Source organism: Ranitomeya variabilis, chromosome 5 (assembly GCF_051348905.1).
Source record: "Ranitomeya variabilis isolate aRanVar5 chromosome 5, aRanVar5.hap1, whole genome shotgun sequence".
Classification (NCBI taxonomy): Eukaryota; Metazoa; Chordata; class Amphibia; order Anura; family Dendrobatidae; genus Ranitomeya; species Ranitomeya variabilis.
This window is the reverse complement of record NC_135236.1, coordinates 313,582,976-313,606,478: the sequence shown is the minus strand read 5'-3', so window position 1 is coordinate 313,606,478 and position 23,503 is coordinate 313,582,976. Positions and strand designations below refer to the sequence as shown.

The 23,503-nt window shown below is 44.7% G+C and overlaps 1 protein-coding gene across 2 annotated transcripts in view; it reads right to left on the bottom strand.

The window, feature by feature from the left end:
* Window positions 1–2,005: 2,005 nt before the first annotated feature.
* Window positions 2,006–23,503, bottom strand: part of OPTN (optineurin) — a 103,250-nt gene continuing 81,752 nt past the window's right edge. Inside the window, exons 11-14 of one of the 2 annotated variants that reach the window (XM_077264594.1) lie at window positions 15,247–15,405; window positions 13,297–13,430; window positions 11,873–11,955; window positions 2,006–3,143 (exon numbers count right to left, since the gene is read on the bottom strand). In XM_077264594.1, the coding sequence (XP_077120709.1) occupies window positions 3,031–3,143; window positions 11,873–11,955; window positions 13,297–13,430; window positions 15,247–15,405 (489 nt within the window). In that variant the 3' untranslated portion in view covers window positions 2,006–3,030. The remainder of the gene's footprint in view (window positions 3,144–11,872; window positions 11,956–13,296; window positions 13,431–15,246; window positions 15,406–23,503) is intronic. The other variant, XM_077264595.1, reaches the window with a different exon arrangement.

Below are 23,503 nucleotides of genomic sequence, written 5' to 3'. Positions count from 1 at the left end.
GCTCCCCCCCCCCCCCAGGGCCCCAGCACCCCTGGCCATCATGCCACGGCGTTATCCTGAAGCAAAAGCCGGCTGGGCACTCTGCTTCCGGGACAGCCCCCGCCCAGTCACCACCACGACATCCAATGAAGCCGCAGCACTGCGCCAGAGTACCGTCCAGGGTCGTCACCAGCCGAGCTTCTGGTCCACACCCGACACCGCCGGACCCGGAAGACACCACAGCACGCCGGAGAGTGTAGGCCAGGAGCCATCAGATCCATCGGGGGGGGGATAATTACCTTCCAGCGCTGGCCCACCTGAGTCGGTAATCCTCCAGACACCACTCCACCTACCTGCTCACTGCCGTGGAATCCTCCCCGGACCCACCGTGGTGCTTCCAGGCACCCCGCACCGGCCTAGGCAGGGGACCCCCGCTACCGAAACCGACTGGCTGGGCCTGGGATCCTGGTAAATCCTTTTCCAAGTACCTGTAGGAACACTGTCCTCTTCAGGAACAGGAAACCAACTGAAGCGTGGGAGAGGCGCTGCCCTTTTGTATCTGTAGGTTTCCTGTTCCTGAAGGGCAGATCCCCTCTCTCGTTGGTGCGGTCATGGGTGACCGAATAAATCCCTATTAGCAAGCACCCACAGATGCTTGCTTATTTCATTTGGTAAAGTGGGACATACTGCTACCAAATACTTATGACCGCAACCTGTCTTCTGGTACAATGAAAAATCAGGCTTGTTAAAAAAACAAAACACCAACATTCCCTCGTATTTAAAACAAGCTTTAAAAGGGAACCTGTTGCCATGTTTTTCCCATGTAAAGTAGAGCTAGCACCAGTACGTCCTCATATAAAGAATTGTAGAATGTGGTCTATATGTCCCCAATGCGCTCTCTATAAAACAAATTACTTTTATTATGCTCACCTACAGAGAATTGTGGCTCTGGCCTTGATCTGGGGCCTCCTCTCCTCTTGCTTTATGTGGATGACTCGTGCAATGTCATCCACGCAGTGTCCCCGGCATCACACTGCTCTGACCTACCAAAGGCAGAACAAAGTATTGTAGTGGGCATTCACAGGGAAAGACAAAAAGCGCCTACGTACTATAGAGAAGTGGCCTGTGTAGGAGTGCAATGCCGAGGACACTGTGTGGATACTGTAGGGCGCGTCATCCACACAAAGCAAGAAGAGAAGGCACCAGATAAAGACCAGCGACTCCCCTTAAGACTTGACTGCCCCATTGGAAATTATAAAAAAAAAAAAAGCTTTCTTATGGAGAGCGCTCTGGGGACATATAGACATCTTTCTTAGAATGCTGAAACAGGGTGTACAGGTGCTGGCCCTACTTTATAAGGGAAAGATCTGGTGACACGTTTCCCTTTAACACCACTGGAAGATCCAGTTATCATATAAAGATAGAATTTTGTCTTACAAAAGTGCACAGCTTGTAGAAAGGCATTTTGTACACCCGACTTGATGAGCAGTGAGCTCGTGTGCTAAACTCATTAATAAACACATGCTTCTTAATAAACTTGGTGCATTACAGGTGTTGTGTGGACTGGGGGACATTTCTGATCTAACTTTGCGCCACTTAAAGGCCAGTTGACAAACTTTACATTATCTCCCCTTCCCAGTTAAGATTCAACCATTTTTTTTTAAAGTTTGTGGAGATGGTTGGGACTGGCATAAAAGTGCCAAAATTGATGCCAAACTAATTGTTGCTCAGAAATTGTGACATTTTCAAACAGCTTTACATCCTAATTTTAGTGAAAAGAGTTTGATCCTTTAGTATTCTTAGGGCTGAAATACATACTACACGGAATTCTGAATGTGAAGAGTAAGCAGAACTGAGCATAACCATTACACATATTAACCCAGTGAATTTTCTTTTAGCCTTATATTTTATTTGTAAGGCCGACAACAAGAATTAGTTATGTTTTTAAATGGCTAGAAAGGCTGCACCTTGAAGGCCAAAGATACGGTATATATCCACACTTTTAAATGATGGCACATTCGCAGAGTGGAGGATGTTAAATTTTATTAATGTAATTCCAGCTATCCACTCTCTGCTTTTACACAGAGTCGGGAAAGCACAGATTACATATAATTTACAGAGGTCCACAAAACAAAAATATATTGTGAGAAGCCTATGGAAAATATGAACTTATCTTACTATCAAAAATACATTCTAAAAGGGCCCCAAAATTTTCACTGCTTCTTTCTTATTTCCTAATATGAAGATATTAAAAAGGAAGACCGGTTATACCACCCTATAATGTCCTATAAAACTAGCTCTGCAATCTAGACTGGCCCCATTAAAGAAGTCATTTCGTTTGCCAGAATTCTGGCGTAAATATGCTTGAAATGTAGCAAAATTTTTGCACAACTTAAAAGGTACTCAAAAACTTTGAATTTTGGTGTGTCAAGACATTGGTGATAATTTTTGCCACCCTGTGGTGTAAATTAAAACAGAAATTGATGGTGGCGCACAAAAGTTGAAAGATACACCAAATTTATTAAATAGGCACACACCTCCTAATAAGTTTGGCATATCTTACTTCAGTGCTCTCCCTCCATTATGACTGACATGCAAAATGACAGTCTTAAAGAATTGGGCCCCAAGTATCTACTATAGCAGAATAAATGACAAGTCTGGAGACAAATGTCTCTTCATAAGTGGAGAAAGTGTATAAAATATAAAATGCCTTTTGATCTCCAGCACTTTCACCACTAACAGTGATAAAACAAACTTTATTGCAGCTATTAATTTGCATTGTTACCAGGATAACAGTGACTTGTTCTAGAGGTTTAGCCCTTCATTTAGACGAAGGTGCGCAGCGTTTGGTCAGGAATTTGGTGTTAAGAAACAGTAAACTAAATACAAGAATTGAAATCAATGCCTAATTATTATCCAAGCTCCCATAAAACGTTGAATTATTTAGTGCCGGTTTCGTTCAATGCCTCCAAGATCCATGGAGTAATCTCATGAGAAAAAGCCAAGATGCTCAAATTCAAGAATTAATGGTAAAGCTACAAGTCATTGCTTTTATGTGATGCAGTCCATGACATGAATCTGTAGGGTATCCATGTCAGGCACAATCAGTTGACACTTGGGACACATGTGTACAGTGAGGCTGGGCTGCTCCATGTTCTCTGCACCTAGGAAAAGCAAAAAAACAATACATTCCATTTTATGAATAATGAAAAGAAAATATCTAGACTAAAATATTGCTGACGACTGCCAAATATATGTCATATTGTTAAACAAGGACACCATATTTCTAAAACCGTACAGTTAGAGCATCTGCTGCAAGCATTTGTTTCACTTTGCATGTAGGCGTAATGTGGTGTACTCTGCTGTATACCACAGAGTGGACAGGTGGCAAATGTTTTTAGTGGGAACAACCCTGCAAGGCAATAATGTAATACAGGGGTGCACACCCTGCAGCTTGGAGTACACATGCGTCCCGCGATGCCATACTGTGCAGCCCCCAACCATATGGACAGAAAAATAACTGCCAGATTAACTATAAATGATCAGCCATACACACAAGAGTAGTGGCAGTAGCTGGGGAGCAGGGACTGGCAAGTACTAACTTATCTGTGCAGACTACTGTTCGGGTTTGCCCATCTCTAAAGTTTGGGGTCTATACTGAAAACTTAGGCTAAGTTCACACTGGGCGTTTTTGCTGCTTTTATGCTAATTTTCACTTGCTTTTAACTTGATGTTAACTTTAACATTGTTTTTTTGTAATCAGTATTTTGTGCTTTGCATGGTTTTTTGGACATGGAGCATGTCACTTCTTTCAGCGTTTTTCACCCATTGACTTAAATGGGTGGTGAAAAAATGCAGGTACCATGTTTTGCAGCTTTTTTTGTGCCAAAACCTCATTCTTTGGAATAGGACTTTTTTTCAGTACTGAACTTTATCAGCATGCAAAAGAGACAAATCTATCATGCCAAAACTGCTGCAAACAACACACACAAAAAAGAAAAACACAAGATAAACCAAGGGAAACATTTTTTTTCTGCAGCTCCATTCTTGCTGCAGAAGAAAAATGCTGAAAAAAAAAAAATAAAACAACCACCTAGTGTGAACTTTTCCTTAATGTGCGGGCATGGACTTCACCAGGAAGTCAGTGTTACTGTTTGGGTTCGGCACCTCGAACATCGGGTGTTTCTTGTGATGTCATATGCAGCTGAGCACGCAGCTCTAATCAGTGGTAAAAAGTCTACCTCCGGTCACTAGCATCAGCTGATGGGACTGCTGCGCCCATCAGCCCACACCTGTTGCCGCTAATAACAGTGAGAGCAGGCGGTGGCTGATGGGACTATTCATCAGCTGGCGCCTGTCCTTTAAATAAATCATAAAAAGATAATTTAAAGAAGAAAAAAAAACCGGTGCAGGTTCCCCTGTATTTTTGATAACCAGCCAGGCAAAACTGACAGCTATGGGCAGCAACCCTCAGCTTTAGCAAGGTTGACAAGTGAGGTTCATATTTGTGTGGTTGATGTCACCTTTGAATTGTCCGGTGACATCAAGCCCACAGCTTAGTAATGGAGAGGAGTCTGTAAGACGCCTATTAATGAATAAAAAACAAAACAAAAAAAAAAAAACGTTATTCCTGCTGTGTGTTTATTTATAAAATAACTATAGGATTATTAATGACTAATCCTATAGTTATTTTATAAATAAACACAGCAGGAATAAAGTTTTTTATTTGAAATAAATAAAAAAAAAAAAAACACATCCATTTTATTTAAAAATAACAAACATTGTTATACACACATAATGCCCATTCCATTGAAGCCCTCATCTCCATTAATAAAACAACAATAGCCCTCACCTGTCATTCTGTCCCACGTCAGGGGATGAACAGATTTCAAACTGGATGGTGCCAAGATGCGACCATCCAGGCTGCAAAACACTGAGGAATGAGCTGCTGCAAGCGCAGCATCAGTGACCAGTGATGACGTCATCACCGGTCACTGAGGCTGTGGGGAACTCTTGAGATCACCTCTAGCACAGTGAGAAAAAGTCTCAGAGGGGAGTTCACCAGGATAAATTTTTAATTTCTCCCTGTGAACTCTGTGAGCTCTGCTCCGCACTGTGAGATTTTCTCACTGTGTTAGGGGTGATCTTACTGAGATCACCCCAGTTCAGGAGCCCGGCTGGGAACGCAACCTCAGAGACCGGCGGTAACCTAGATGATGTCACCACTAGTCACTGATGCTAAGCTCACAGCAACTCATTCCTCAGTGGTTCTCAGCCTGGACGATCACATCTTGGCACTGTCCAGATTGAAAACGGTTTATCCCCAGACATGGATTACGGCATTGGACAGGTGAGGAATATGGTTGTGTTTTTTGTTTTTTTTATTACAGGAGACTAGGGCTTCAATCACATGGGTGTTAGGGGAGTATAACGATGTTTTTTATTTTTAAATAAAACAGGAAAAGTGTGTTTTGTTTTTATTTCAAATAAACTTTTTCTGGCTGTGATTTTATTTACAATAGAACTATTCGATTCGTAAAGTATAGGCATAAGACGCCTCTCCTTTACCAAGACTTGATGTCACCGGACAGTAAAAAAGTGATATCAACTCCACAAATATGAACCCCACTTGCCACCGCCACAGGGCAAGTGGGAAGAGTCGGGAAAAGCACTAGAATTGGTGCATCTAACGCATGTGCCTTTTCTGAGCAGCTGTGGGCTGCTATTTTTTTGTGGCTGGGGGGGCCAATATCCATGGCCCCTTACCAGCCCCCAGTTGCCTGCTTTAGCTTGGTTGGTTGGTTGTCAAAAATAGTGGAGACCCCATGCAGTTTTTTAAAACATACATTTTAAAAAGGGTTGAAGGGATCACTATTCTTGATAACTAATCATGCTAAAGCTGACAGCTGAGGGATGCAGCCCGCAACTGTCAGTTTTGCCTGGCTGGTTATCAAAAATACAGCTTGACCAACACTTTATTATTTATTTAGAGCACAGGAGCCAGCTAAAGAATACTCCCCATCAGCCGCCGCCTGCTCTTGCTGTTATTTGTGGCAGCAGGTGTAGGCTTATGGGCGCATTAGTCCTATCAGCTGACACCAGTGACCGAAGGTAAACTTTTTACCTTCAATCACAGCTGCGGGTTCACACTGTCATTTGACAGCAAGGGAACCATGGTTGTCTGACCGGCAGTAATAATTTTACTGCCAATCGGAGGCAGTGTTTGCCGCACTGTCATTCACATGACAGCGTGGCACTAAATGTTCGGGCCGCACATTCAAGTGAATGGGGTCTGGATACTGTTCTTGGACCCAAAATTTCTTATTAATTGTTCGGCTGGATCCAAAACATCAAGGAGTCCGCCAATCTCTAGTGCAGACATCTCTGGATGCCTCATATCAGGAGAATGGAGGCTTGTCAGAAAGGAGTATATGAAATAAATGTGGCCTTTAGTGTCTGTACTCAGTCCACTATAGTTTATGGGAGTTCTGAATTATTAGGGAGTAAGCAAAAAACCCAGGGATTTTTATGTACTCACTGTAAAATACTTTTCTCCGAGCAACTAATTGGGGGACAAAGACCATGGGTATATGCTGCTTGCCACTAGGAGGCTGACACTAAGTTAACACGTCCGGTGGAAGACTACCGGATGAAGCGCCCACTCCCCCGAGGTGAGACCCTAACGGCTGAGGAAGTCCGCCGCCCAGTTTTCCACTCCTGGAATGTGCATCGCTGAGATCACAGAGTGGTTGTTGTCTGCCCATCGAAGGATGTAAGTTACCTCGGACATCGCTGCCCTGCTGCAGGTACCCCCTTGATGATTGATGTATGCCACAGCCGTGGCATCTGATTGAATACGGATGGGGTGACCCGCTAGAAGATGATGGAACTGTTGCAGGGCCATCAGAATAGCACAGATCTCCAGAATGTTGATCAGTATCTTCGATTCCTGAATTGACCAGCGGCCCCGAGCAGTGTGGTGGCAGAAGACTGCTCCCCCAGCCTGAAAGACTGGCATCAGTCGTCACCACCAGCCAATGAATGGGTAGGAAAGACTTCCCCCCGATTGAGGGAAGAGTTCAACGTCCACCACCTGAGAGCCTGTTTGACCTGCAGGGACAAGTAGCACCTGCGATCGAGAGAGAACGGGTTTCTGTCCCAAACTGCCAGAAGGGCATGTTGTAGGGGACGAAGGTGCAGTTGGGCAAAAGGGACATCTTCTATTGCGGCCACCATCTTTCCTAGTACCCTCATTGCAAACCAGATGGAGTAAGCTGAAGACTGACGAAGCGCTCTGGCTCCTTTTTGAAGGGCCAAGACCATGTCTGGAGGGAGAATTACCAACCCCCGAGACGAGTCTAGGGACATTCCTAAAAAGGAAATCTGTTGGGCTGGAACAGAAGAGGATTTGCTTAAGTTTATCAGCCAGCCCAGACGAGAAAGGGTATCGCAAGTAATGCGAACGGACTCCGCGCAGTCGTGGAAAGACGGACCCTTGATCAACAGGTCGTCCAGATAGGGCAGAACGATCATGCCCCGAGAGTGCAGGATGGACATGACAGCCACCATGACCTTTGTGAACACTCTGGGGGCCGTAGCGAGGCCGAAGGGAAGGGCCGTGAATTGATAATGCTGGTCGCAAATGGCAAAGCGCAGGAATCTCTGGTGAGGGGGAAAATTGGAATATGTAAGCGTCTCAGATGTCGATTGAGGCGAACGAAGAATTCTCCCTCTTCCAGGGAAGTGATAACTGAGCGCAGAGATTCCTTGCGGAAATGACGGACCTTGACAAACTTGTTTATAAGTTTGAGGTCTAGTATGTGTCTTACCTTTCCGTCCTTCTTTGGGATGATGAAAAGGTTCAATAGAAACCCTGAAACCTTTTGCTTTCTGGGACGGGGACAGTGACGCAATGAGTCTATGGCCCGTGAGAAAGAGGGAGGACGGGAGGGAAAGAACCGTGAGGTTGGGCGCATAGCAAAGTCGATCTTGTATCCAGACGACACCAGATTTCTGACCCACTCGTCTGAGACGACGGAAAGCCAGACCTGACAAAAGAGAAGTAGGCGGCCGCCTACTCTGCCGGTGTCGACCGGATAACGCTGGTAGTCAGCATGAGGAAAATCTCTGAGACCTAAGACCTTTAGGTCTCGACAGCTTGGGTTGGGACTTCCAATGCTGGTTAGGTCTGTACGAGACCTACCAGCCTGGAGGAGAGGAGCCAAATGAATGGAAACGGATCTGTTGCTGTCTCCGAAAGGGGCGCCTAAGTCTCTGTTGGGGAAGGAATTTACTCTTCCCTCCCGTAACATCGGAAATAAGCTGATCTAGCTTTTCTCCAAATAAGCGACCACTTTGATAAGGAAGGGAGGTGAGAGACTTTTTTGATGCAGAGTCCACCTTCCACTCTCTGAGCCATAATGGCCTTCTGATAGTGATGGCACTGGCTGCGGACTGAGCAGCACAACCGGCCGCATCCCAAGGATGTATGTACCAGGATATCGCCTGCCCGGAAAATTTGGTTGGCAAGGTTCGCCGCCTCTGGAGGAATGTTACTGCTCCGAAGTGAAGTAGCTAAGGTCTCTGACCAGAAAACCATTGCCTTAGCTACCTATGCTGCTGTAAAGGATGGTTAGAGAGCCGAACCTGAGGCTTCAAAGACAGAGCGAGCCAAACTTTCTGACAGTTTGTGGGACTTTTGATGGATGAGCCATCTGGCACGGACAGGAGAGTTTTGGATGCTAGGCGAGATACTGGGGGATCTACCACCGGAGATTCAACCCAATCTTTTTTCAGATCAGGTGAAAAAGGATACTTTGCTTCAAGAGGCCTTTGTCCTGTGAAGCGTTTATCCAGGAGATATCTGTGCCTAACTATGGCTCTAATTTCAGGATGAATAGCAAATGCCTTATGAGAGCGTTTAGTCCTCTTAAAGGACACAGTTTGATCCGGAGCGGAGCCGGAATCTTCCTCAACCTTTAAAACCTGCCTGATTGACAGCCTCAATCAGCGAATCCACTGTTTTCTGAAAATCTGGCTTGGGGAGGATCTATCTACATCAGTCCTGCAAATGCTCCGGTCCCCCGAAGGATCATGGAGGGTCACGAAGCCCACTCAGGGGGACTAGGTACACTGGGCTCGGTGGCAGCGGAGGGCTCCTGAGCGCAGTTGGGGTCACAGGCATTGTAGAGCGGTGAACTCTGAGCCTCAGGAAAAGCAGACTGGCAGGAGGAGCATGAAGTAAAGGTATAAGTATAGCCATAGACTTGTTAATTAGACTTTTTAGCCTTTGGCTGGGACAAGATGTACCCTTCAATGTGGCCCTATAATAATAGGGGCTGCTGAGAAGGGATACTGCTGAGAAAAGAAGTTACAGCAGGGAGGAGAATGTATAATGCAGCACTCCCTTAGGCTGCCGTCACACTAGCAGTATTTGGTCAGTATTTTACATCAGTATTTGTAAGCCAAAACCAGGAGTGGAACAAATAGAGGAAAAGTATAACAGAAACATATGCACCACTTCTGCATTTATCACCCACTCCTGGTTTTGGCTTACAAATACTGATGTAAAATACTGACCAAATACCGCTACTGTGACGCCAGCCTTACCAAAGTCTGTGTTTCTCCAACTGTGTGGCCCCTGCGCTGAGAACACTTGCTGCTGGGACCTTTCTGTCCTTCCTGATGGCAGTTAGTGTGTCCTGAGGCGGTCTGGGGGAGAAAGATGGCTCCCAAGATTTCAGAGGCGTTTCTCGTGCTGTGTGGTAGGCGGAGCCTCCACATTGCGTCATCGCATGGGCTGAGATAGAGGTTGCAGCCTAGTACAGGGCTGAAGCTGACACTAAATTTGCGGCATCAGCGCCGATTCCGAAAGGGGGCCGAATATGCGCCCCCCACAGTCAAAATGGGTCCCCCTTAACCAGCGCCACCCCAGACCGCCTGAAAGGAGCCCTCCGGCCCTGGCACTTACCTGGAGAAGCTGCCGGGTGGCAGGTAAGGCAGCTTGCTGCAGGTCCTGCTGTGCTGCTGCTGGTCTGAACGGTGCAGGGATAAGGGGAAAACCCTCAATTCACCATCCCTTTAGAAGGGTGGTGGAGAGGGACCGTCCGCCTCCTAGTACCATCCGCTTTAACAGTGGTGGTGCAGTGGGGGCTGCTTGGATGCCAAAAAAGGGGCCACTGTACATCCAAGGGGTTAAATCCACTTGGATGGGACAGGGCTAAATGTCCAGCATGAGGCCTGGCTGTGGAAGAGGATACGTGGAGGCGACACTCCATGTGCTCGTCCATTAAGGGTGTGGGGAGATTGGGTCCCTTCTAGGGCACCATCGCCCAAAAAATTCAACCCATGCTTGGCATCCCACGCTGCAGGAAAATACGGAGTTGCGACACTCCGTGCTCGCCTGTTGATGGTTCGGGGAGATCGGAACCTTGAAAGAATCAGTCACCCCTTCATTCCACTTTGAAAAAAAATGTAAAAATTGGTAAAAATGTAAAATAAAAAAGATCTTTCGGTCTGAAGACCAGACCAGTGTGCCTCCTACGGACACTAAGCAAGAACTGGTTCTCTGGAAGCCAGCACGAGGGTGTATACTGCAGAGAAGCTAACACTTTTTGTGTTAGCTTAGTGTCAGCCTCCTAGTGGCAAGCAACATACACCCATGGTGTGTGTCCCCCAATGAGACGAAGGAGAAAAACAGATCTATTGTAGAGAGCCATGCATGACCTCATCCTCTTTAGGACCCATGCAGAGTTTTTAAACGAGGATACAGAAGTGGAATTTACCTCAAGTCCATACAAAATAAATATGCTTCAAATACTCTTTGAATAAGCTTGTTATTACTTATACTGCAAAATAATGCGAAAAAAAACAGCAGTGTCTGCACCAAAGGAGCTTTTCCCACTAAAATCTATCAGAAAATTATTCAAATAGAGTATTTGATGCAGTTTTTGATGTGGATTTAGGAGCTGAAGACTTTCTAAATCCTCAACAAAAACTCTGAACATACCTTCAAAAATCATCACTCTAATGCTATGGTCACATGTGTTTTTGGTGCGTTTTATGCTAAATTTTAAGCTGCATTTTACAGTACCATCAAAAGCCATGAGATTTCAGAAATCTCTAGCGCACACATTGTTTTTATTTCCTGACTGAATTGGAAAACTGCTACGTTTTTGCAGCATGTCACTGCTTTCAGCATTTTCTTTAGCCTTAAAAAGCAATGAGCAAATGCAAAAATGCAGGAAAAATGCAAGCATCAGATTTTGCTATGTTTTTTGTGCAAAAACCTAAGGAAGTTTAATCATGTTTTTTTGGGAGGCACAAAACTTTATCAGCATGTAGAAGAGACAATAAATATGCAGCAAAACCTGCTTTTTTCAAGCAGCTTCCTTTACTGCCAAGAGATCACGTTTTGCCTACAGAAAAAAAAAAACAGCAAAAATGCAACGTGTGAACATAGCTTAAGGCTACGCTCCCATGATGAGCTTTTTGGTGACTTTTTGATGATGCAGATTTTCAAAAAAATACAAGTAATCCATTTTACTTAATGGGTGCAGAAATGCTGCAAAAAATCTGCAGCATCAAAAACTCACCAAAAAGCTCAACGCGGGAACATAGACTGATGGCAAGAGACATTTATGGTATATACTTTCGTTAAGCCACAAAAGTCACAGAAAGTAATTTAATTTTTAGTATCACCCCCGGGATTGGTTCATTAGGACCATGTGGGCCTTGGAACAAAAACGTTGAGCACCAATAAAGACTATATAGTTGTAACACAAGACATTTCAGCTATAGTTTTAGCGAAGCTCTTGTCAGATAAAATATCTATTTATTTATTTCAATCATGTAACTGAAAGTAATGGCTAAAATGACTAACAGTAAAATTTACCTCTAGACGCAAGAGTAGGACTTTCACTACCATCTGCTGATCTCAAGGAGCCATGCCGTCTCTGAAGCTGTTCTATGGACTGCCTAAGGAAAGAGGCATTCATTAATCATAACTTATTTCGATCTTTTTTTAATTCTCTGAAAGTAAATTTCATTTTAAAATTGTCATTTTAGAATCAACCTATGTTCTAAAAGGTTGGAACAAATGTATTCTATTTTCAAACATTAAAAGACAAAATTCTGTCTTTCCTGTAGTAGCCCCCATACATGAAATAGCCAAGCAATTGTTTGACCAGCAAGTGGCATCTATCTTTCCTGATGAGTGCCCCGAGGAATTCTCGGCTCGGTACTCCGGAGTTTTCTATGAGAGCAGCTGTCAGTCCCCTCTGGTATTGTCTTACCTCCGGGAGAACAAAATGGCCCAGCTATCAGAAATCATGTAAAAAAAGAAAATATCACGGCACTTGTATATGAATCAATAATATTGTTTTTATTGTAATCCAGTTTGTTAAATTAATGCTTCAGTCAACAAGACCTTCATCAGAATGGCATTGAAAAAGGCATCAGAAAAAAAATCTTTTCTATATGTTTTCCATGATGATGTATGGGCTAAACATTAGACATCCATGATTATTAGGAGGTAATTAATTTAATCATGAGACATTATGGTTGAGAATTCCATTTTCTGTGCAATTACAAAATTCATTAAATATAACGTGGACATTTTTATGTAGCTTGTAGTTTCCTTTTTTTTTTTTTTTCTTTTTTTAAGATATAGCTTATATCCTTTGCGGATAATTGTATCAAAATGTATAAGCCTACTTGTAAAATTACCTCTAAGTTTTAAGTGGGTCCCTACTTCAGCTAAGGCTGCATTCACACTTTTTGGTGGCAAGGTGAAGTTTTTTTCATTATGGTTTTCCCCATATTACATGTAATATGTTTCTGCCTCAAAATTCACACAAGTGAAAAAGAACAAAATAATAAGAAAAACAGTAATTTTACCATGATTTTACAGGAAGTGTGGCAAAAATGCAGCGTTTTTGCTGTGATTACAGTAAAGAGAAAACTGACTTACAGCAATTTCATACATCACAGCAAAAATAATGCAGTTTTGCACTTTCTTCAGAAGTTCATAAAATAAAAACACAATGTGAACAAAGCCTATGTGAGCCCTCTAGAACCACCACTGCCATATAACCCATGCTCCCACATAAAAAGGATCAAAAGTTCAGAGTAATGGAAATCAAGATGTAGTTGTGTGCCAACAGGTCCCATTGACTTATAAAGGGGATCATAATGGTCTGTTGAGGAGTGTGCGAAATATGATAAAGTTTGACAAAGCTTCAAATGCACATATAAGTATTGCCTAAAAGCATAAGAACAAATAAAAATGGACTATTTATATACACAAACACCACATACCTTCCTCGTTCCTCCTTCAGATTTTCATTCTCTTGCATTATAAATGCCATGCGTGCTGCTAACTGCTCCTTCTCTTGATGAATATTTTGTCTGGCTTCTCTCTCAGCATGAAAATCACTACAGTAGATATCAATCTGAACATGATGATATACAAGAAAAAAAAACAAAAACACAACGGGTCAATTATCAACCGAACAGTTGGGAAGTTAAGTTCAAGCTGTGATTGGAGAGGCAGATTTCTGCCCAGAAACAAGCACTGATTTGCCTTATACAAGTCAATTGGTCCATAGATTGAACACCAATCTCACGGAGCCAAACAAACTGTATGGGGACATAACGATTGTCATATGATTGTTCTGTCCCCTTAAGTAGGCTCCCTTTTCACACAAAGCGATGTGCTGCTGACAACAATAACGCCACTATAAAGTCTCAAAATGGGTGACCGCCCAACTGATGAGGGATCAAGAACTGAGCCCACGTCTTTGATGGCATACGAAGGCCGATATTCAGCCTCTAGCAGTCGTATGTGGAGTCTGCTTGCAGCTGTTAATTTGTTAAAGGGGTTGTATACTACTAGGATAGCCCCTTCTTATTGAATGTTTTCCCCCGTTAGAATAAAAACACCTATACTCACCTCCTGTGCCGGCGCCATTCCAGCAGTGTCAGCACTCAGCGTTCCCGGGACTCGCATGAGGTTATTAGGTTATGTGTACTCTGCACCCAATCAACGTTGGCATCACTGTCTCCACCTTCGGACTTAAATGGGAATTCCCATCTCCAGGATCCTATCCCAATATGTAGTAGGTGTAATAATAATATTAGCAAATGTAGTACAGTTTTTCTGATTCACCGTCCTTCCTTATGTGCAGGCATTGCCGGACCTTAGGTATCCATGGTAACGACCACTTGCAACTAGCTAACTGTGACAATATAATTGGTCATAACCAGGAATACTTAAAGGGAATCTGTCACCCCAAAAATGGCCTATAAACTAAGGCCACCGGCATCAGGGGCTTATCTACAGCATTCTGTAATGCTGTAGATAAGCCCCCGATGTATCCTGAAAGATAAGAAAAACAGGTTATATTATACTCACCCAGGGGCGGTCCGGTCCGATGGGTGTCGTGGTCTGGGTCCTCCCATCTTCATATAATCACGTCCTCTTCTTGTCTTCTTGCCGCGGCTCCTGCGCAGGCGTTCTTTGTCTGCCCTGTTGAGGGCAGAGCAAAGTACTGCAGTGCGCAGGCATCGGGGAAGGTCAGAGACGCCTGGTGCCTGCTCACTGCGCCTCTCTGACCTTTCCCGGCACCTGCGCACTGCAGTACTTTGCTCTGCCCTCAACAGTGCAGACAAAGTACTCCTGCGCCGGAGCAAGAAGACAGCAACATCGTATGAAGATGGGAGGCCCCGGACCCGGACGCCCATCGGACCGGACGCCCATCGGACCGGACCACAGCGGGACCGCCCCTGGGTGAGTATAATATAACCTGTTTTTCTTATCTTTCAGGATACATCGGGGGGCTTATCTACAGCATTACAGAATGCTGTAGATAAGCCCCTGATGACGGTGGGCTTAGTTTAGAGGCCATTTTTGGGGTGACAGATTCCCTTTAAGGTCCTGCAATGCCTGCATATGAGGAAAGACACAGTGAATCAAGAAGAGACTACATTTCTAATTGGATGCTATGACTACGACGACAACATTGGAGATGGGAATACCTCCAAGTCAGAGCTGCATATAAATGAGCTATGCTAGCTCAGCTAACCATATGGAGAAAACCAGCCAAACATTTCTGGTAAATATTGTAATTTGTATAGATTAAATTCAAACGTAAAGGCAGGATCTGGGCAAAATATTTTTCAAGATTCGTGCCCATGCCGTAACTATACAGACATGCTTTAGCAAATCTCTGAATGCACTATGTTTAGAAATACTGTAATATTTTTCACCTGAGCACGAAGAACGTCAATTGTCTCTGAATCGGCCTGGTGTTTGGCAGCCACCTCCTTAATTTCGTCGATCTCAAACTGCTTCTTAGCCAACGCTTTTTCGCAGGAATCAAGTTTTTTCTGCAGCTCAAAAAACTGCAATTTTGGTACTTTTTCAGACTGCAGTTGAAAAACAGAAAAATAATGATGCTAAAAAAAGGTAATATGGAGACAATACAAGAAAAAAAAAAACACATGAAAAATATGTTGTATACATTTCCAAAAAGATGATGATATTGGGTTCTTACCGTAAAATCTCTCTCTGAGCCTTTTTTGGGGGACACCGGCAACCATGGTATGGTATATGCTTGTGTCACTAGAAGCCTGACACTAGGTAATAAAAAAAACGTAGCTCCTCCTCAGTAGCATACACCCACCGAGAGAAACAAAGACGATCAGTTAGTGTAAAAGCAGTAGGAGAAGCAACCAAAAGATAGCCCAACAGACATCTATAAAGGGCAGGTGCCGTGTCCAAGAATGAATGCTCGGAGAAAGATTATACGGTAAGAACCCAAGATATTTTCTCTATCGCTTCATTGGGGGACACAGAAAACCATGGGAAGTCCAAAAGCCGTGCACAATGGAGGGAAGAAAAGAAATCTCAGAAATGAGATCGGCCACAGTAATATGCAAAACATTTCTGCCCAGGCCCCAAAACACCAAGGAGATGGAAGAAAGTTAGGATTCTGTAGAAGCTGGAAAAGGTAAAAATAACAGATAACTGGGAGCTGCTAATAGAGGCCTGAAGATAACAGGTGCGGGAAGCCCTAGGCCCAGATGAGAGAGTAGGAAGCGAGGGAGCTCTGCCCCTTGTGAATATGCGCACAGAAATCTAGAGCGGATCCAGACTAGAAGACTATTCAGATGATTCACCAGACGCAAATCTGAGCATCTGAAGAAACTGTTCTCGACAGATGGGACTCAGACGTGCACTGACCCGGAGACACGCTAACCAATAACAGTATATCAAGAGACGGAGGATGAGAAAGAAGAGAAGCACAGCCAGAGATGATTATCTCACACAATGAAGAGAGAACCGAACGCAAGACCAGAGGGGTCGGAAAGGGAAAGCGAAAGTACTGGAGTGGAGAGGACAGTTACAGAAACAACCTTCCACGAAACGAGAAAATATGACAAAAAAATGATACCAAGACAACAAGACGCTGTAGAGTGTTAAGCACCAGATGCGGGCCCCCAAGACACACAGGAGGCCACTCCAGATTAACTAAGCGCACGCATCCTACAGGAAAAAAACTTGAAAAGTTGAAACAAGAAAACTGGTTCCCCTGAAGGGAAGATAGAAAACCTGCCCCTAGGGCAGGGACAAACCAGACTCAAGTTCCGACAATACGGAGTGAAGGAAAGAATAAGAGGGTTACCCTACTTAGATAATTAAGATGTGATGGGGGGACTGCAACTTAGGTGCTGCGTTTCACGAACAAACAAACAAAAAAAAAATGGAAACCAACAATCTACTATATAATTGTCTAAGGGGTACTTCCGTCTGTCCTTCTGTCTGTAACGGTTATTCGTTCGCTGATTGGTCTCGCCAGCTGCCTGTCATGGCTGCCGCGACCAATCAGCGACACGCACAGTCCGGAAGAAAATGGCCGCTCCATACTCCCCCCGCACTCACTGCCCGGCGCCCGCATACACCCCTCCGCTCAGACAGGGTTAATGCCGGCGGTAACGGACAGCGTTATGCCGCGGGTAACGCACTCCGTTACAGCTGCTATTAACCCTGTGTGACCAAGTTTTTTACTATTGACGCAGCCTATGCAGCGCCGATAGTAAAAACATCTAATGTTAAAAATAATAAAAAAAATAAAAAATTATTATATACTCACCTACGCCGCCTTTCCCGCTCCTCGCAATTCAACCGGTACGTTCCGTTGGCACGGATGGTCTGGCAGAAGGACCTGCCATGACGTCACGGTCGTGTGACCGCGAGGTCATCACAAGTCCTGCGTGGAAAGGACCTGCCGTGACGTCACGGTCATGTGACTGCAACACTGTCACGTGACCGTGACGTCATCACACCCTGAGACTGGAAGCTGCCGCCTGCACCGCACACAGGCGACACAGCTACAACAGAAGGTAAGTATATGTTTATTTTTTTTACCTGTGTCATACATGGCTGGCCAATATACTACATAGCTGGGCAATATACTACGTCACTGGGCAATATACTATGTGGATCTGGGCAATATACTATGTGGCTCTGGGCAATATACTACGTGGCTGGGCAATATACTACGTGGCTGGGCAATATACTACGTGGCTGGGCAATATACTACTACGTGGACATACATATTCTAGAATACCCGATGCGTTAGAATCGGGCAACCATCTAGTCAAATCATAATAGCAAAGAAGTTTCCAAGAGGGGACTAAGAAGGTAGACTACTGTACCTCTGAGCTCAAGAGGGCAGAAGAAAGGGGGAGGATTTGAGTCCAGGGAACTGCAAAGGTGTGGGAGAACAATGGCTGAGTCGCAGAATCTGGAAGTTTAAAATTGCCAATGCCATTAGTGACTATGGACAAGGACAGTATAACAGTAGGATAAGACCTTTCACCTGTCGAAGACCTTTCTCAGGTTGAAAAGTCTGGACAAAATAACTTACTACTGCAGGCAAATTGGGACATTGTTCAGTCCATGACCAGACACCTCCGACGAGGTTGACAGGCACTCTGAGTTCCAGATGAAGAAGTCATAATTACGCTACAGACAATCCTGAGCTGTGCGAAACTGAACTAAAGTTGCTAATGAAGACAAAAGACACCCGTCATCACAAACCTTATCGGTCTGGGAGGATCTTTTGCGAAGAGTGAAGTTAGAACACCGCCAGTAGGCCAAGAGTAAGAGTATGCTCAGACGAGACACACGTAAAGGAAAATCAGTAGAGAATCCATCAGCAGGGGAGGGAAGCCCATGCGTCTGGATTGGGACAGCATGTTTTGATAGATTAGAGACTGGATTGAGGCAAGGGGCGATATTGACCTGCTGAAAGTCTAACCGAATCTCCCAGCACGTAGAAAAAAAAAAAAAAGCCTTGGACCCAATGTGTGAGCCGATGGTAATGCCTAGGGCTGGCAGAGAATGTTGCAGACTCAACTATAATCTAGAAGAGGATGCATAGAGAAGTATTCAAGCGCAATAAGCGGAGGGAGGCTGTAGGTTTTTATAGATTTAACCATCTTTGAGGGTGTTAAATGGAAAATCAGTACATAAGCTTGAGATCCAGAATGGAAGAATAGGAACTGTCCTACTCTGAAACAGGAGATATTTAAATGAGAAAAGAACCTGAGTGGCTGGAGTACCTACCAACTCCCTGGAGAGTTAACCATGGAGAGGTCTAAACCTAGAATCCAAGTACTGAAGAGCAACAGTGTGAAACAGAGCTGGAAAGGACATACGCGGCAAATACAAAGACACTAACGGGGACACTAGCTGATAAGCGAACAACTAATCTAGCCTATGGAAAAACACGTACTGATCCCCTGAATCTTCTTACGTAACCTTTATCCAACCTGGACCTTGTAGAAAGGAAGGGGACAAGGATCCTCGAATGTGGGACCGCTTACTTTGGCATGAGCCACAGTAAGACAGATGATCAATGAGATCAGGAAAAGTAGCCTGCTGTAACAAGAAAAAACAAACAAAGAGCAATCTGTTCAGCGACGTCTAACCATCTGAGGGAGAAGGAACCCCAGGAAGATGCCTGGTGTAGGAAACTGAAAGGGCGCAGGCTGGCTCACCGACACCTCCACCAGCTGGTCAAATGTGTTGCACCTGTGAACCACAGATCAGACATAGCCAGAGATTCCACAAGTTGGAATGGGCTGTCCGGAAGAGACAGTGTTGTACCTGGGCATTAAAATGTAATAACCAGGAGAGGAAACCAAACTATGACTCTAAATGCCAAGGAGGAAACAAATCTTGTCAGAGGAAAACACATGTTTTTGTGGTTCTCAAACATCGGATCCAGGACTGAAGTGGCTCTCGTACTATGGCTGTGGCTTGTGAAGAGCAAGGCATTATGCAATCCAATTCTTGTCGGAGAGGGGAAAACTCCTTTACATGATGTCCAAAATTGAATCCCAGTTCTGAAGAGACTCTTATACTCTTGTCGAAGGATAAGGTATTATCCAATATCTGTAAGACAGAAGGGGTAAGTCTGGACAGCCAGCCAAGGAGCTGAAGTGATGAAAAATCTCAAGGCCTCTTGGATCACACTGCGATTATTCATGAGGATCATGGTAGATGTAGGATCTGACTCACTAAGTAGCGAGAGAGTAAAAAGAAACACTGCTGCTATTAGTACAGTGAAACATATATGGTGGGTCTAACTCCCTGGTAGTGCCCATGGACATCACTATAGACTGGTAGTGTGATTCACGGTAGATTGAAATCCTTGCATACAGGAGGGGGAATATGAGCCATGCATACAGGAGGGGGAATATGAGCCATGCATACAGGAGGGGGAATATGAGCCATGCATACAGGAGGGGGGGGGGGGGAATATGAGCTTGGGGGGTACGGTACCGCATTTGCCAGATCAAGGCAACTGCCGCAAATCCCATAGGGAATGAATGAGGCCAAACGCAGTGTTGCCGTAAGTGATCCGTTACGCGGCACATGCAGCAAAACTGCCGGATCTGCTGCAAAAGGCGACTTTCACATCAGCGATTCTTGCCAAAGTCACTGCCGATAGTGTCATACTCACCAAAGGGGGAGGCAGCACTAAAAGTGCCTAGGGCAGCAGAAACTCTAAATACGGCCCTGACTGTAGTTATTTTTAATTATTTATTTATGAGTGGTAGGGGTGAGGATAGGCATCTAATGTGGATTTGGGAGTAATATATCTTGAGAAAAAGAGGTCCACCTACAGGACAGCCAGGATTTGGAAAGTCAGCAGGAGACTGCTTGTGGGTACAGTGCCTTTAGTCAGGCAGAAACATGCCCTCACTGTAATTGTTTAGCTCACCTTTCTTCATATAACAGTTGTCGCAGACATCTAGAAAGAAAGATGGTGAAGAAAGGCGCAACTGATTGGCTGTGATGGCAGGGGTAAGTCCTGGCCACAGGAGAAGGCCCTAAACTAAGCCGGGGGAGTGGAGGGCCAAGATCATTCTTCGGAGCACCTGAACACATCTCGTGTTAGGGTCTAGAGTTCTGCTGGATAAAGAGATGAGGATACAGGGTGTCCGTCCATGCTGTACTCGCTGTTTCAAGGTGGGATAACAGAGTGACTATTTACAGTTTCCCTCCAAGAGGTGGAAGGGAAAAAAAAACATTGCGGAAAAATGCCGAAAACCGAGATTGATATGGGTCTAGTGAAAGACCCATGTCCGCCTCCTACTGACACTAAGCTAAACTGGTTGTCATGGTTCTGGTTGGTAGGTGTATACTACTGAGGAAGTGCAAAACTTTTTTATTGCCTAGTGTCAGCAGTAAACACCATGGTTTCTGGTGTCCCCCAATGAAGCAATAGAGAAAGGTCATTTTCATAAATTGAATATACGGTAATCAATGGTCTTCTTTCATCAGAGACAACAGCTTTCCAAAATGCGACCACCGGCACCATTAGCAGACGGCTGATTTTCTATCAGGCCGTTCGTGCAGTTTTTGGAATCAACTAGAACAGGTGCAGTTTTCATAGAGCTGCTTCTTTGCTCACCTCTATGAATCAAAACCAAGAACTGTCCTCTATTGTGTTCATATGCAGTGTTATGGCATACAGACAGACATTGTCTTCATTGGACAACCCTTTTCAAGCTGATCTGTCATAAGAACATGTAGCTTTTTATTTATTTTTAAAGTACATCCGTCCGCTGAGCGACCTGTAAAACTGCACTTTTTTTGTGCACTTTTCCAATATCCAATAGTTTTTAGTTTGGCATGCTGTTTTCAATTTACGACTGCACATTCTTCTTGTTCAATATAAAGAAGTGGTCGGCACTATCTTCATTTGGATATACCGTATTTTTCAGACTATAAGATGCACTTTTTCCCCAAAAAAATTGGGAGGAAAATGGGGGGTGTATCTTATAGTGCAAACGCAGGCTTACCGGGGGGGCTGCAACATAGATGTGGCGCTGCTGTGATGGTGCGGATTGCACCTGTGCAGGGTCCCTTCTTCAGGATGCCGGCGGCAGAAATGTGGCGACGCCGCGGCACAGTGTCCATGCTGAGCAGAGCCTAGTGCATCACTGGTTTTCCTGTGGCCATCTTCCTGAAGCCGTGGGCCACCGGAGGCTGCACGTGCGCAGATTGAAATCTCGGTTGCACTCGGCTTCAGGAAAATGGCCGCCGAGATCTCAATCTGCACACGTGCGGCCTCCGGTAGCCCATGGCTTCACGAAGATGGTGCAGGGAAACAGAACAGAGCTTCTTATGGTCCTGTGCGCCTTATAGTCCGAAAAATACAGTAAGCCAGACAGTCCCAGCAGCAGACTTGTGATATTCGGCAAGTGGTGCTCAGTATTCAAGCGTAGTAGATGAATGGAATCATTCAAGTCTCTTTTGTCTGCATTTCCTCCCACCTATCTGTGAAGTATATGGTATATAAAGACTTCTGGTACTCGCCATAAAATATTCTCATAACCTTCAGTGGAAGACACGGGAACCATGGGTTTTATATGCTGCCACCTGGAGGCTGACACCAATAATATACCTTCGAGCTCGCTCACACTGGCGTATAACACTGCCAAGAGCTATCGCATGTTTTATCAAATAGCACTTGGCCCAATGTTATACATATTATAAAAAAGCAAACTACTCCCCACCACACTACACCTTGGCAGCCGACAACCAATAATTCAGTTAGTACAAAAGCAGTAGGACGAGCGAAACCAACACCCCCGCCACACAAGGGAAGGGGCTGTGTCCCCCAATAAAGGCTATGAGAAACAGATTTTACAGTAAATACCTAAAATCTTCATTTCTCAGTCGCTTCATTGGGGGGGGGGAACGGGACACCGGAACCATGGGACGTTCCTGGGGTGGGAAAACTGATACCAGTACAGCAGAAGGAAGAATAGAAAACCCTCAGGTTACTACAGAAGCAACTGCTGCTTGTAGTACCCAAAGTACACAAAAGGCAAGAGCTCCACAACGATGTGGACAGAAGACTATGTAATGGCTCTGTGCCATAGAAGAACAGACGTTTAGATGATTCTACCCCATCTGGGTAGAAATCTGTGTCCTGGCAGGTGCATCCTAGCTTAGTCCGACCTTCCACAATGCAAACTAAAACCAGAGAACAATGGTAACCCTAGAGATGTTCTGAAATCTGACAGAAAACTGGAATGAACCACAAAGAAACTGCACATCCAAACGGAGCTGTGAGAGACAGGTAGACCTGCACAGCTCTGACTACAATAGATTGTGTAACAACTCCTCAAGGAGATGAGAGGCAAAGTACTTAAAGAAAGGAGAGCAATCTCCCCATTAAGGTGAAAGTCTGAGACGACGCTATGGAGAAAGGAGGGAACTAAAGGCCAGGCCACTCTGTCCCAAAGAAGGAGAGAGACAGGTGAGTGTCCTTTGGAGCCTCATCTGATGGAAGAGGTCCATAGAGAGAAAAAAAATAAATAATCGAAAGAAATATCTCTAATCGGCATGAAAAGAGATGACTGAAGTGTATCCAAGACAAGATTGAGGTCTCCCAGATCCAGGGGAGCTACCGTAATAGAGTGGTTGCGAGTTCACCCTACCCAAGTGGGCTGTTCTAAATAACAGCCTGAAAGTCAAGTTTGGCTGGACCAGGGTAGCCAAGGAAGGAACCTGGCCCTTGGAAGTCAACCCAGACTCAAGACAGGCATGCAAAAAAAGAAAAGGATCTCACCATAGAAGTGCTGCAGATAGGCTCTCAACTAACAAGAGGCTTTCTAAATGTAACAGTAGAAATGGGATGTCTATGGCCCTTGTTCCCTCAGAATGACACGTCGCTAAACTGAATAATTGGATGTCAGATGTCCAGGTGTAGTCTGGTGGGAAGGAGTCAGCTTTTTTTTTTTTTTTCTTTATAAGGCCGGGGACACACACAACGTATAAAAAAACGGTCCGTATTTTACGGCTGTAATACGCAGAAAAGTCCCCAAAATAGTGATCCGTATATCATCTGTAGGCAGGGTGTGTCAGCGTATTTTGCGCATGGCATCCTCCGTATGTAATCCGTATGGCATCCGTACTGCGAGAATTTCTCGCAGGCTT